This window comes from Schistocerca nitens, chromosome 2 (genome assembly GCF_023898315.1).
Source record: "Schistocerca nitens isolate TAMUIC-IGC-003100 chromosome 2, iqSchNite1.1, whole genome shotgun sequence".
NCBI classification, from domain to species: Eukaryota; Metazoa; Arthropoda; class Insecta; order Orthoptera; family Acrididae; genus Schistocerca; species Schistocerca nitens.
This window is the reverse complement of record NC_064615.1, coordinates 520408273-520420939: the sequence shown is the minus strand read 5'-3', so window position 1 is coordinate 520420939 and position 12667 is coordinate 520408273. Positions and strand designations below refer to the sequence as shown.

At 37.5% G+C, this 12667-nt stretch overlaps 1 protein-coding gene across 1 annotated transcript in view; it reads left to right on the top strand.

Moving 5' to 3' along the window:
* The window catches only part of LOC126236503 (BUD13 homolog), a 67062-nt gene extending 54611 nt beyond the window's left edge, over positions 1 to 12451 (top strand). The window contains exons 4-5 of the mRNA XM_049945860.1: positions 178 to 356; positions 12169 to 12451. Of these exons, the coding sequence (XP_049801817.1) occupies positions 178 to 356; positions 12169 to 12341 (352 nt within the window). The 3' untranslated portion in view covers positions 12342 to 12451. The remainder of the gene's footprint in view (positions 1 to 177; positions 357 to 12168) is intronic.
* Positions 12452 to 12667: the final 216 nt, after the last annotated feature.

The following is a 12667-nucleotide window of genomic DNA, read 5'->3' as shown; positions in this document are numbered from 1 at the left end:
CCTATGTAGATAAACTAAAATTGTATTGTATAGAAGACATAGCTAGTGAACAGTTTACCTCATATGTAATTATGCAGAAGCTTAGAGTTACATCCAAAAACTTTCTTCGTATTATTAGGCATCATCATCTACATACTTAGGATGAAACATTAAAATCTACCTTGTTATATATTTTAGGTTGAAGCAAGTGGAAGATCAAACAGAGAAGTTAAAGGAAGATTTGTATGAAATGTCAAAACCATTGGCCAGATATGCTGATGATGCAGATCTGGAGAGACACTTGCGGGACCAAGAGAGAGAAGGTGATCCAATGCTTGAATACATCCGAAATAAGAAAAAGGAAGAAGGTGTCAAAGGTAATTACCTTATTTAAAAAAAAAATTAAAACAAAGACATTAACTTTTTAGGTGAAGAGATTTATTTATGTCTTGTAAATGATGGTATTGGCAGAGATTGCTACTAGGCCATTGCATGTAACTTATCATAGGTAGGGCATTATAGGTAAGATGTTTCTTTGATTCCAAATGATTGAAACCAGATTCATGTCTTTTTTAATGTCACGAAGTTCGCTTCAGACCACAGTGTGAAACAGACTTCATTTATGATTTGAAATACATGTCCCATTTGTAACGTTTAAATGGGATCTGTTATGTTATATGTTTTTGCAGTAAATAATTCAAGTCACAAATGCTCTTATAATGATTGGTTTTTGATTAATGGATAATGATAAGTTACCAAGTAAATTTTTGGTAAGTTAGTAAGTGAAATTTTGTCTCTGATTACATTTCATATTGTAAAATATTGACAAATTATCGTTTAGTTTGCATTTTATCCTCAGCCAAACATTAATGCATTTGTCATTGTCATCCAGTGCAGCAGAGAAATAGTTATGGTTTTGCCACTTTTTAAACGTTTGCGGTTCTCTGATATGATGCAGAAGCTATTTTGCCTATCCTGTGATCTGATCTGTAATTTTATTGAAAATTTTTATGCTGTAACTTGCTGTATGTAACTTTGTGAAGTGTTGATTGGGATGAAAGGATGTTTCAGATATTACTTGCAGATAATTTGATACTCTTTTATTGCCTTGTTGAATTCTAAATTGAACCTCATAACACCATGAACCATGGACCTTGCCGTTGGTGAGGAGGCTTGTGTGCCTCAGCGATACAAATAGCCGTACCATAGGTGCAACCACAACGGAGGGGTATCTGTTGAGAGGCCAGACTAATGTGTGGTTCCTGAAGAGGGGAAGCAGTCTTTTCAGTAGTTGCAGGGGCAACAGTCTGGATGATTGACTGATCTGGCCTTGTAACACTAACCAAAATGGCCTTGCTGTGCTGGTACTGCGAATGGCTGAAAGCAAGGGGAAACTACAGCCATAATTTTTCCCGAGGGCATGCAGCTTTACTGTATGGTTTAATGATTGCGTCCTCTTGAGTAAAATATTCTGGAGGTAAAATAGTCCCCCATCCGAATCTCCGGGAAGGGACTACTCAGGAGGATGTTGTTATCAGGAGAAAGAAAACTGGCGTTCTGCGGATCGGAGCGTGGAATGTCAGATCCCATAATCGGGCAGGTAGGTTAGAAAATTTAAAAAGGGAAATGGATAAGTTAAAGTTAGATATAGTGGGAATTAGTGAAGTTCGGTGGCAGGAGGAACAAGACTTTTGGTCAGGTGAATACAAGGTTATAAATACAAAATCAAATAGGGGTAATGCAGGGGTATCATTTAATAATGAATAGGAAAATAGGAAATCGGGTAAACTACTACAGACAGCACAGTGAACGCATTATTGTGGTCAAGAAAGATAAGAAGCCCACTCCTACCACAGTAGTACAAGTTTATATTCCAACTGGCTCTGCAGATGATGAAGAGATTGATGAAATGTATGATAAGATAAAAGAAATTATTCAGATAGTGGAGGGAGACGAAAATTTAATAGTCATGGGTGACTGGAACTCGATAGTAGGAAAGGGAAGAGAAGGAAACGTAATAGGTGAATATGGAATGGGAGTAAGGTATGAAAGAGGAAGCCGTCTGGTAGAATTTTGCACAGAGCATGACTTAATCATAGCTAACACTAGGTTCAAGAATCATGAAAGAAGGCTGTATACATGGAAGAAGCCTGGAGATACTGACAAAAAAAATGGCTCTGAGCACTATGGGACTCAACTGCTGAGGTCATTAGTCCCCTAGAACTTAGAACTAGTTAAACCTAACTAACCTAAGGACATCACAAACATCCATGCCCGAGTCAGGATTTGAACCTGCGACCGTAGCGGTCTTGCGGTTCCAGACTGCAGCGCCTTTAACCGCACGGCCAATTCAGCCAGCGGAGATACTGACAGGTTTCAGATAGATTATATAATGGTAAGACAGAGATTTAGGAACCAGGTTTCAAATTGTAAGACATTTCCAGGGGCAGATGTGGATTCTGACCACAATCTGTTGGTTATGAACTGTAGATTAAAACTGAAGAAACTACAAAAAGGGGGGAATTTAAGGAGATGGGACCTGGATAAACTGACTAAACCAGAGGTTGTACATACAGAGTTTCAGGGAGAGCATAAGGGAACAATTGACAAGAATGGGGGAAAGAAATACAGTAGAAGAAGAATGGGTAGCGTTGAGGGATGAAGTAGTAAAGGCAGCAGAGGATCAAGTAGGTTAAAAGACGAGGGCTAGTATAAATCCTTGGGTAACAGAAGAAATACTGAATTTAATTGATGAAAGGAGAAAATTTAAAAATGCAGTAAATGAACCAGGCAAAAAGGAATACAAACGTCTTAAAAATGAGATCGACAGGAAGTGCAAAATGGCTAAGCAGGGTTGGCTAGAGGACAAATGTAAGGATGTTGAGGCTTATCTCACTAGGGGTAACATAGATATTGCCTACAGGAAAATTAAAGAGACCTTTGGAGAAAAGGGAACCACTTGTATGAATATCAAGAGCTCAGATGGAAATCCAGTTCTAAGCAAAGAAGGGAAAGCAGAAAGGTGGAAGGAGTATATAGAGGGTCTATACAAGGACGATGTACTTGAGGACAATATTATGGAAATGGAAGAGGATGTAGATGAAGATGAAATGGGAGATATGATACTGTGTGAAGAGTTTGAGAGAGCACTGAAAGACCCGAGTCGAAACAAGGCCCCGGGAGTAGACAACATTCCATTAGAACAGCCTTGGGAGAGCCAGTCCTGACAAAACTCTACCGTCTGGTGAGCAAGATGTACGAGACAGGTGAAATACCCTCAGACTTCAAGAAGAATATAATAATTCCAATCCCAAAGAAAGCAGGTGTTGACAGATGTGAAAATTACCGAACTATCAGTTTAATAAGTCACGGTTGCAAAATACTAATGCGAATTCTTTACAGACGAATGGAAAAACTAGTAGAAGCCGACCTCGGGGAAGATCAGTTTGGATTCCGTAGAAATATCGGAACACGTGAGGCGATACTGACCCTACGACTTGTCTTAGAAGCTAGATTAAGGAAAGGCAAACCTACGTTTCTCGCATTTGTAGACTTAGAGAAAGCTTTTGACAATGTTGACTGGAATACTCTTTCAAATTCTGAAGGTGGCAGGGGTAAAATACAGAGAGCGAAAAGCTATTTACAATTTGTACAGAAAGCAGATGGCAGTTATAAGAGTCGAGGGGCATGAAAGGGAAGCAGTGGTTGGGGGGGGAGTGAGATAGGGTTGTAGCCTATCCCCGATGTTATTCAATCTGTATATTGAGCAAGCAGTAAAGGAAACAAAAGAAAAATTCGGAGTATGAATTAAAATCCATTGAGAAGAAATAAAAACTTTGAGGTTCGCCAACGACATTGTAATTTTGTCAGAGACAGCAAAGGACCTGGAAGAGCAGCTGAACAGAATGGGAAGTGTCTTGAAAGGAGGATATAAGATGAATATCAACCAAAGCAAAACGAGGATAATGGAATGTAGTCGAATTAAATCGGGTAATGCTGAGGGAATTAGATTAGGAAATGAGACACTTAAAGTAGTAAAGGAGTTTTGCTATTTGGGGAGCAAAATAACTGATGATGGTCAAAGTAAAGAGGATATAAAATGTAGACTGGCAATGGCAAGGAAAGCGTTTCTGAAGAAGAGAAATTTGTTAACATCGAGTATAGATTTAAGTGTCAGGAAATCGTTTCTGAAAGTATTTGTATGGAGTGTAGCCATATATGGAAGTGAAATGTGGATGATAAATAGTTTAGACAAGAAGAGAATAGAAGCTTTCGAAATGTGGTGCTACAGAAGAATGCTGAAGATTAGATGGGCAAATCACGTAACTAATGAGGAGGTATTGAATAGAATTGGAGAGAAGAGAAATTTGTGGCGTAACTTGACAAGAAGAAGGGATTGGTTGGTAGAACATGTAATTGACGTATTGTGATGCAGCTAATGGGATTATTTTTGTGATTTTTCATGCTATTGATTGCATACGAAATAATAGAGGGTGTCCATTTAAAAATACAGAAGTTTGTGTTGAAAACAGTATTTATTTATGTTTTAAAATTTCTCATAGTATTTGGTTTCCTAAGCCCCTGCTGTACATTCATGCTAATGAAAATCGTTTTTGAATATCTATTGTTGTTCCAGAGATATTTGAGGTGGCATAGTTAGGTGAGACACCCTGTATATCATTACGGTGATGACGGCCAGTGATCTCTTCAGTGCAGATACACACCTAGTTCAAACTCGTACAGGAATGGGCTAGATGTCACAAGCAATGAGGCTAATGAGCAGGGGCACTACGTCACCAGTGTGTGATGTAATTTGAGAATTTGGATGTGTTGAGAAGCGTGCTAGGGTAGTCTGTACAATTGTGGTTACAACTGTGTCCGGGTGGCATAGTGGTCAGCGCATTTGCCTACTAAGCAGGAGACCTGGGTCTGGCACAAATTTTCAACTTGCACCATTGATATAAATCACTGCCAATTGGCAGCTAACACCTTTTATTCCTTTGTGTCTTTATTTCCATCATTAATGGGGCTCCAAATTATCTGTTCTAGGTAGTTTTCAGAGAAGACATTTACAGTGGAACTTAAATTTTATGTTCTCCAATTTTACATTCTCCGATTTTACATTTTTCGCGATTCTACACCATAAATTCTTAGTGCTTCTCAAAAACCCATGAGATAAATAGCCAATTTTATGTTTCTTCCTAGTAATGTTTACCTCAATTCTTTGTTCATACTTGACATTTTGCTTGACTTCGTTCTGTTTCCTACTTATCGACATATGATGATACTGAATGACTTACAAGTGGCACAGAAGACAGACTGTTCTCAACGTGGCTGGTGGCGGAGGTAAGGGAATATTTTAGACTGTTTAGGAGAGGGGAGACGTGAGAGAGGAAATGCTGGTGTAATCCATGATCCGCATTGCCAATGCCATTTGCAATATGCAATGTTTAGCTCCACCGCACAATTATGATGAAACTACTGCTGGATTGTGGCATCAATAGAAAACCAGGACAGGCAGAGTGACGGATCGAGCCAGTAAGTGAGGAAGCGGCCCGTCTGCCATCTTTTCTTGTGCCACTTATAACTCTGTCTTGTCTTTTTGCGTGTATTTCCGATGTGCTACTGTATTCAGCAACAATATTATCAACCTTTTCCTTCAAACACCTAGACTCAAAGAATATGCTTGGTCAAAATCAAGGAAAGGTGGACCATTTCCTGGCAACTTGTTATGTCACCCAACATTCAGTGCAGCTGCCACACCACACTAACACACATATTAAGTTTACAGACCTTACCTTATGAAACATTTGAAATTCCTAAAGTACTGGATTATAAACTATAAATGGGCACAGAAGCTATAAGCCAAAGTTGATGGGAGAATTTAATTTTTCTCCTCCTAGGTACCAATTTTACCAATGCTCATAACATCAGCTGACATAACCAAATTGCAAATTCATAAACAACCAAGAAAGAAATTTCAAAATTTTATGTCATATAGCAGATCTATTAGGAAAAAAGTGGGTTTTGCTGTTAGGAATACTGTACAGTATGTAACTGAAAAGACTATCACTTGCGCTATCGCTTTTGTATGAGGTAATTGTGTCATTTCCCAACACATTACTACCACAGATTATCCTTAAAACATGCAGTTTTGAGCATTATTTCATTTTATTTTCACCTTGAAAATAGCAAAAATTTATAGCCTGTGTGGGGAAATAAACTGAAATCTGTGAAAGATGTGAAAGTTGCTGGATTACATCATCTCAGATGTTTGTTTTCCATCTGCAGCCAATAGCTGTATAGCATGGTGACATCACACTAATGCAGTGGCTTCTAGCATATAGAGTGATAAGCAGCAAGCTTACTTGGTGGCTCTTTCCAAAGTACGGCTGATGTGATCGGTGTATAGCAAATGGAGTGACTGCAGCTCCCACTTAGGTTTACTTTATATAGTTATACCTCGTACGCCCTTCACTACTGTGCATTAATTTTGCTTACAGTAGTTTTGCTCGGAGTCTGTTGACAGAATCCAGAATGTATCATGTGTGTACCAACTGTAGCCAGTGTAGGCTATTCCATTTGCTATGTGCAATTAACAGGATGTATTTGACGAATAGTTGTGCGATGGCTTGTTCGTCTTTGTTGCAGTCCTCGTTGAAGTTTAATGTGTTGTGATGGGAGGCAGAGTGTTGTAAATGTATGAATTGCTGGGACAGAGAAACACTGAAATCACAGGAGGCTTAACTTTAATTCATATTCATTGGTATAAACAACACATGTGAAGGAAACTTTTGTGTATATACGTGCTTTTGTGAAACCTGCTGTGTTTACCCTACAGCAAGCGATGAGTCCAAAGTGCAAACGGTGCACGTTGGCAATACTGCAGAACACGTCACTTCGACTAATCAGCACAATAAACAAGGAAAAGTTTACAAGCAATATACTAGAGGTCATTGCACTTCTGTCACCATAGTATGCTGCACTTCCATTGGCTATAGGAGGAAAGCACATACCCCGCATGTAAGATTCCAACACCTTTCACTGTATTTCAGTTTTTGGTTTAATTCACCATATTCATCAATTTTTGCTTTTTTTCTGTGCGAGCACAAAAGAAAGATCTCTCAAAAACACATGTTTCGACTTATAATTTGTTGTAGCATGTTGGAAAATAGCTCAATTACGTTGTACCCAGAACACTAGTGTCAGTTTTTACTTGCTGTTACTCATCTGTGATTTCTTAAGAACTGGTAAATTTATTACCACAAATAATTGTATAAACTTTGTATCGTACTTTAATTTCTTTCACATACACAGATTTTGTACAGTGTATGGAACAGGATTATAATTTTTCATCATATATGCCAGTTTCATGTGTTTTTGCTCATATTTTGGAGGTTTTAACATTGTCCTTGATTCTGCATTTTCTCTTCAATTTTGTGTTTTTTTAAGTCTGGATCTCAAGAAACTGTAAAATAGTGGTTTCACTGTAGTAATGTCACGTCATGCCCACCACTAACAAAACTGTTATTTTCCCATTTGCTCGTTGGATTATTAAAGTCTCCACTGATGATCATACCTTCTTCAAAAGCAACAAGTGCCAAAGCTAGAAGGTTTTTTTTTATTTTTTATCTATTTTTTATTCATCTCTTCCAGGTTTTGTTATGGTATTGTCTTGCAGGGTAGCTAGTAACATGTCAAAATGCAGTGTTCCTTTAACACAGCAAATTGCCAAGTTACTTATGCTTCTAGGTCCAATGTTTTGTCTGCTGATGGTAAAATACTTCTGTGCAAAATATGTGAGCAATCAGTAAATTACGAAAAGAAATATTTCATTTCTCAACATGTTGTTAGTTCAACCAAACACAAAAATGCACTGTCCAAGACTACTGGGAGAAAGATTTTTTTGCTTCCAGCAGCAGTTGTAACATTGCGTCAGAAAGAACAATTTGCATTTTATTTATGCAAAATTTTTATTGATACCATAACCCTGGTACGATAAATAGTTTGGACAAGAAGAGAATAGAAGCTTTCGAAATGTGGTGCTACAGAAGAATGCTGAAGATTAGATGGGTAGATCACATAACTAATGAGGAGGTATTGAATAGAATTGGGGAGAAGAGGAGTTTGTGGCACAACTTGACAAGAAGAAGGGATTGGTTGGTAGGACATGTTCTGAGGCATCAAGGGATCACAAATTTAGCATTGGAGGGCAGTGTGGAGGGTAAAAATCATAGAGGGAGACCAAGAGATGAATACACTAAGCAGATTCAGAAGGACATAGGTTGCAGTAATTACTGGGAGATGAAGAAGCTTGCACAGGATAGAGTAGCATGGAGAGCTGCATCAAACCAGTCGCAGGACTGAAGACCACAACAACAACAACAACAACCATAACCCTTTCTGGAAAATACAGAATCTTACATTAAGATAGTTTTTGGAGGAGTATAAGGATGAATCTGTGTCCAGTGAGTCAAGTTCGCAAAAAAAAAGGGGGTTACATAAGTGAATGTTACCATAAAGTAATAAAAATCATTAAAGATGAAGTAAAGAAAATAAAATTATTTCCATCGACGAGTCAAGTGATCCTGTGGATGGTTTTTATTACCAGTGTCATTGCTGGACAGTTAGATCCTTAAGAAGGCAAATCAGTAAAAGCATTCCTGCTTATAACAGTGTATCTGGAAATGGTTAACAATTCAACTATTGCACTGTTATTTACTAATTCATTGATGTTACTGTAGCCCGAAGAAATTCAGTGAAACAGTGTAGTACTTTTCATCTTGGATACTGCACCATACATGAACAAAGCTGGGAAAACTTTAGAAGTCCCATTTCCAAACATGCTCCACATGGACAGTGTAGCACATGGCTATCACAGGGTTGGCTTTTTCTGGGTGTCAACAAGTTGATTTCCAGTATTAAGAAAATCTTTGTAAAAGCTCCAATATTTAAAGATATTTAAAAACATTGCACCAGATTTACCCCAATTTCCCTCAGACTACCTTAACAAGATGGGAGACATGTATTTCAGCAGTAGCTTACGTTACTTAAAATTTCCCCAAGTATATTGCTCTGGAGGATAAGGCATCTCTGATTGAAGCTGCAAAGAAAATTTGTGAACCTTTGTAAGTGAAAAATGCTTTACCATAACTTTTCCTATGGCTGAGTTTGGTTCCTGGTTACAAGTGATCTGCCATCTTCAAGAAACAGGGCACCTTTGGAAAGGTCAGTGCAAATTGTGTATGTTGGCCTGCAAAAGTTGGAGAGAGTGCCAGGGGAATGGGCTGTATCAGTTATCAAAAAATATAAAATGCCAGGATGAAATTTTGGCTCTGCAGTGGAGTGTGTGCTCACAGGCAAGTGCACTTGCGCATGAAAGGCAGAGATCCCAAGTTCGAGTCTCTGTTCAGCACACAGTTTTAATCTGCCAGGAAGTTTCAAGTATAAAAAGTTTTTTGGAATTCCTGATCCAAACATTTCAAAAATTTTACAAGATGGCAAGTCTGTTGCAGTAGAAGTGGGCCATAAAATTGTCCACTGTTTCTAGTTTGTTACAATTATCTCTGTTGATGTTGAGAAGCAAGACATTGTAACGTGTAGGCTTTCAAGAAACATTTTCACTTTTCTGTCATGTACAATTAGCGTTTTGTTTAAAACTTAAAGGTACTTTAAAAATATAATTCAAAACAATAGTAACATATTTATGCTGATTGTGTTTTTGTCTAGTGCAGTCTAGTAAATAAATGGACATAATGTAAGGTTTTCCTTTATTTCCTGTTTCAGGAATTTATAGTGCCCTTTTGCCTTCTTATTTTAGTGATTTATAATGTGTAAACTTCCCATCTGATGATCACTATCATTGTGTGTCAGTTGTGCTTTTGATGAAGCGAAAAACTTTGGTGTAGGCTGCCAGTGATATGAAAGGGAGGGCAAGGTTGCCCCCTCGCATTGCTCCTCTCCCTGTGGTGGTCTTAAGTTCTGGTTTGTTTACACTCATGGCTGATTGATAACCTAATGTGCACACTATAGTAGTAGTAGTAGTAGTAGTAGTAGTAGTAGTAGTAGTAGGGTGGTGGTGGTAGTGGTGGTAGTAGTAGTAGGCCAAAAATTATTTTCTGAATACATGTTGAGTTGAAGAGAAGCACTGCACAGGTTCATTGTTCATATGTACAGCCTGCAGATAGTGTTAAAAATGAAGTTCCACTCTAAATTTTGTCATGATTTGGTACTGGAAGATGTATAATTTTCCTCTCCCTTTCCCCCTTTATTAATTAAAAAAAAAAAAATAGACATACAAATTTAAAAGGCTGTCATGCTGCATGAGTGAAAGCAAAGGCTTAGTGTTTTCAAATCATTAAAAAAGTGATTGAGGAACTTTTTGACTGGAATATTTGCTTTTGTGAAAACTTTAACAGCTTTTTGTTTAAATTGGCCTTTCATTTTCTTCTTTTGGCTATATTTAAGTTCCACCAAATGACACTTCTGTTGAGAAACAGCAACATTTTCCCATCAGTTAACTGAATGTGTGTCTGATTTAAGATGTTTCTCAACACTATTTTTCCTTTCCCACCCAATCTGATAATTAAAAAATCTGCAGAATATTAATTTGACCTTCTATGGGCACTTATAGCCATGTGACCCATATGTGACAATGCTAAGGATAGAATCTTCAAGACACTTAGCGTAGAACTGAAAATAACTGTATTCAAATGCTAGGGGAAGAATTTCAGTGTGATCTAAATATGTGATATGTATTGTTTTCCACTGTAGAGTGCAGACACATGAACTGACAGATGGCCATGAGTATAAACAAAGTAGAATATTGACCACTTGAGGGGAAAGGAGCAGTGCAGGGAAACAAGCCCTGCCTCCCCTCTCACGGGGCAGCAGTCTACATTGCCATATTGTCAGAGGGATCACTGACATCTTTTGGTGTTGTGAGAGTGGTAATTCCAGGATTAGTCTTTCACTCAGTTCAAAATGAGAAAACAACGAACAATGCACAACACAAAGCTTTTGGAAATGGCAACCACACATTTGCTAGCTGAAGTTGGCAGAGTGTTGTTAACAAGATAGTTTGGGTCATACCTCTAATGCTATTTGATTCAGCCACTGTTCAACCCCCCCCCCCCCCCCTCCTGTTCCCAGATGCTAGATCCCATGGCTCAGTGCAACATTGCATTACGTGGGTTATATCTTATACAGACAGTTTGACTGCCTACAGACGGCATGGCACGGCATCAGAGTATCAAGTGCACTGATATGATGATGTGTTTGTCCACATTTTATTTTGCACACACATTCTTACGCACATTATCTTTCCGAACTGGGCTTTGCCAGATGATGTGCAGCACCAATAACCAAAAATTTGTTTATTTTTGACATGTGTGTGCAGAAAATAATTATTTCAAACTATCTCTGATAAAATAATGCACCTGGAAATAATTCTTTATTAAATAGTGTGTATTAGGTAAGTTTGTATTTCTGCATTTTCAGCAGACTTTGCGTCTGTATTCACATTTATCGTAAAATTTAGTACAGCAGCAGCTATTCAGTAAACATAAGAGAGGGGAGCAGTATGTTTGCAGATTATATATGAAGTTCTTTTAAAGAAATGTCTTTTTTTACCACGTTTCGAACAGATATGAGACATGTAAATAATCTCAAATTTCATGATCTAAATTTAAGGTTAACTTCGTAGTGCCCATTTTAAGTCATTTGAAAAGCTCTTAGTAGTTTCTAGTTCTTACCATTGTAATCTGTTATGTTATTGCATTAAGGTGTTGCCCTCTTTCATAGTGCAGTTGGTTTTATGCCACTTTTGTGACTTCTGAAGACTTTTTGTGAACTGGGTGAAATTTCCTGCAGTATGGCCTTCATTTTTAGGTAGAGTAAATACATTTTGCACTGGTAAATCACACTGCATTTTTGCTTACTTTTGTTGCACCTGATTATCTCAGGATCATAGTATATGAAGCAGAAATCTTAAAAAGAAAAAAAAGAAAGAAAGAGTCAATGGTCAAAAATAATTTCATCATGTTTTTGTGCATTTTCCTGATGTATTTGTCTGATTGTATGAGGGTAGTGTTATTTATTCAATAGTAAGCTTCTGTTTTATGTTATTGGGTTTGAAACACATTTTGAAATGATTTTTAATTCTCATTGAGTTCATTATTTTCATTTCAGAAAAACCGAAATACCAAGGATCATACTTACCAAATAGGTTTGGTATACCACCAGGACATCGCTGGGATGGAGTTGACCGTTCTAATGGCTATGAAAAGAAATGGTTTGAAGAATTAAATGCAAGGCGAGCTCGAGAAGAGGAAGCACACAAATGGAGCACCTCGGATATGTAGTCTGTAAAAATGGAACAGATCCATGATTTTAATTTTTTTATCTGAATGATTTTGTACATACTATGTAGCTGAAAATAAAAAAAAAATGTATAGTGATATTTTTTATAAAATGTGTACATTTTTTTTTTTTCCATTTAGTTTATATGGGACCCAAATTTCCTGAGCTACAAATGTTCCTGAATTTAATTGTTGAGATTTACAAGTTGCTTATTAATTTACAATGCACACCTTAAAACTTTCCGTGTTACCCTTAAATTTAAGAGGATTGTTCATGAATTTTGAAATACATGATTGTGTTCAGTTTTTATGAGATATGCTTGAATTTT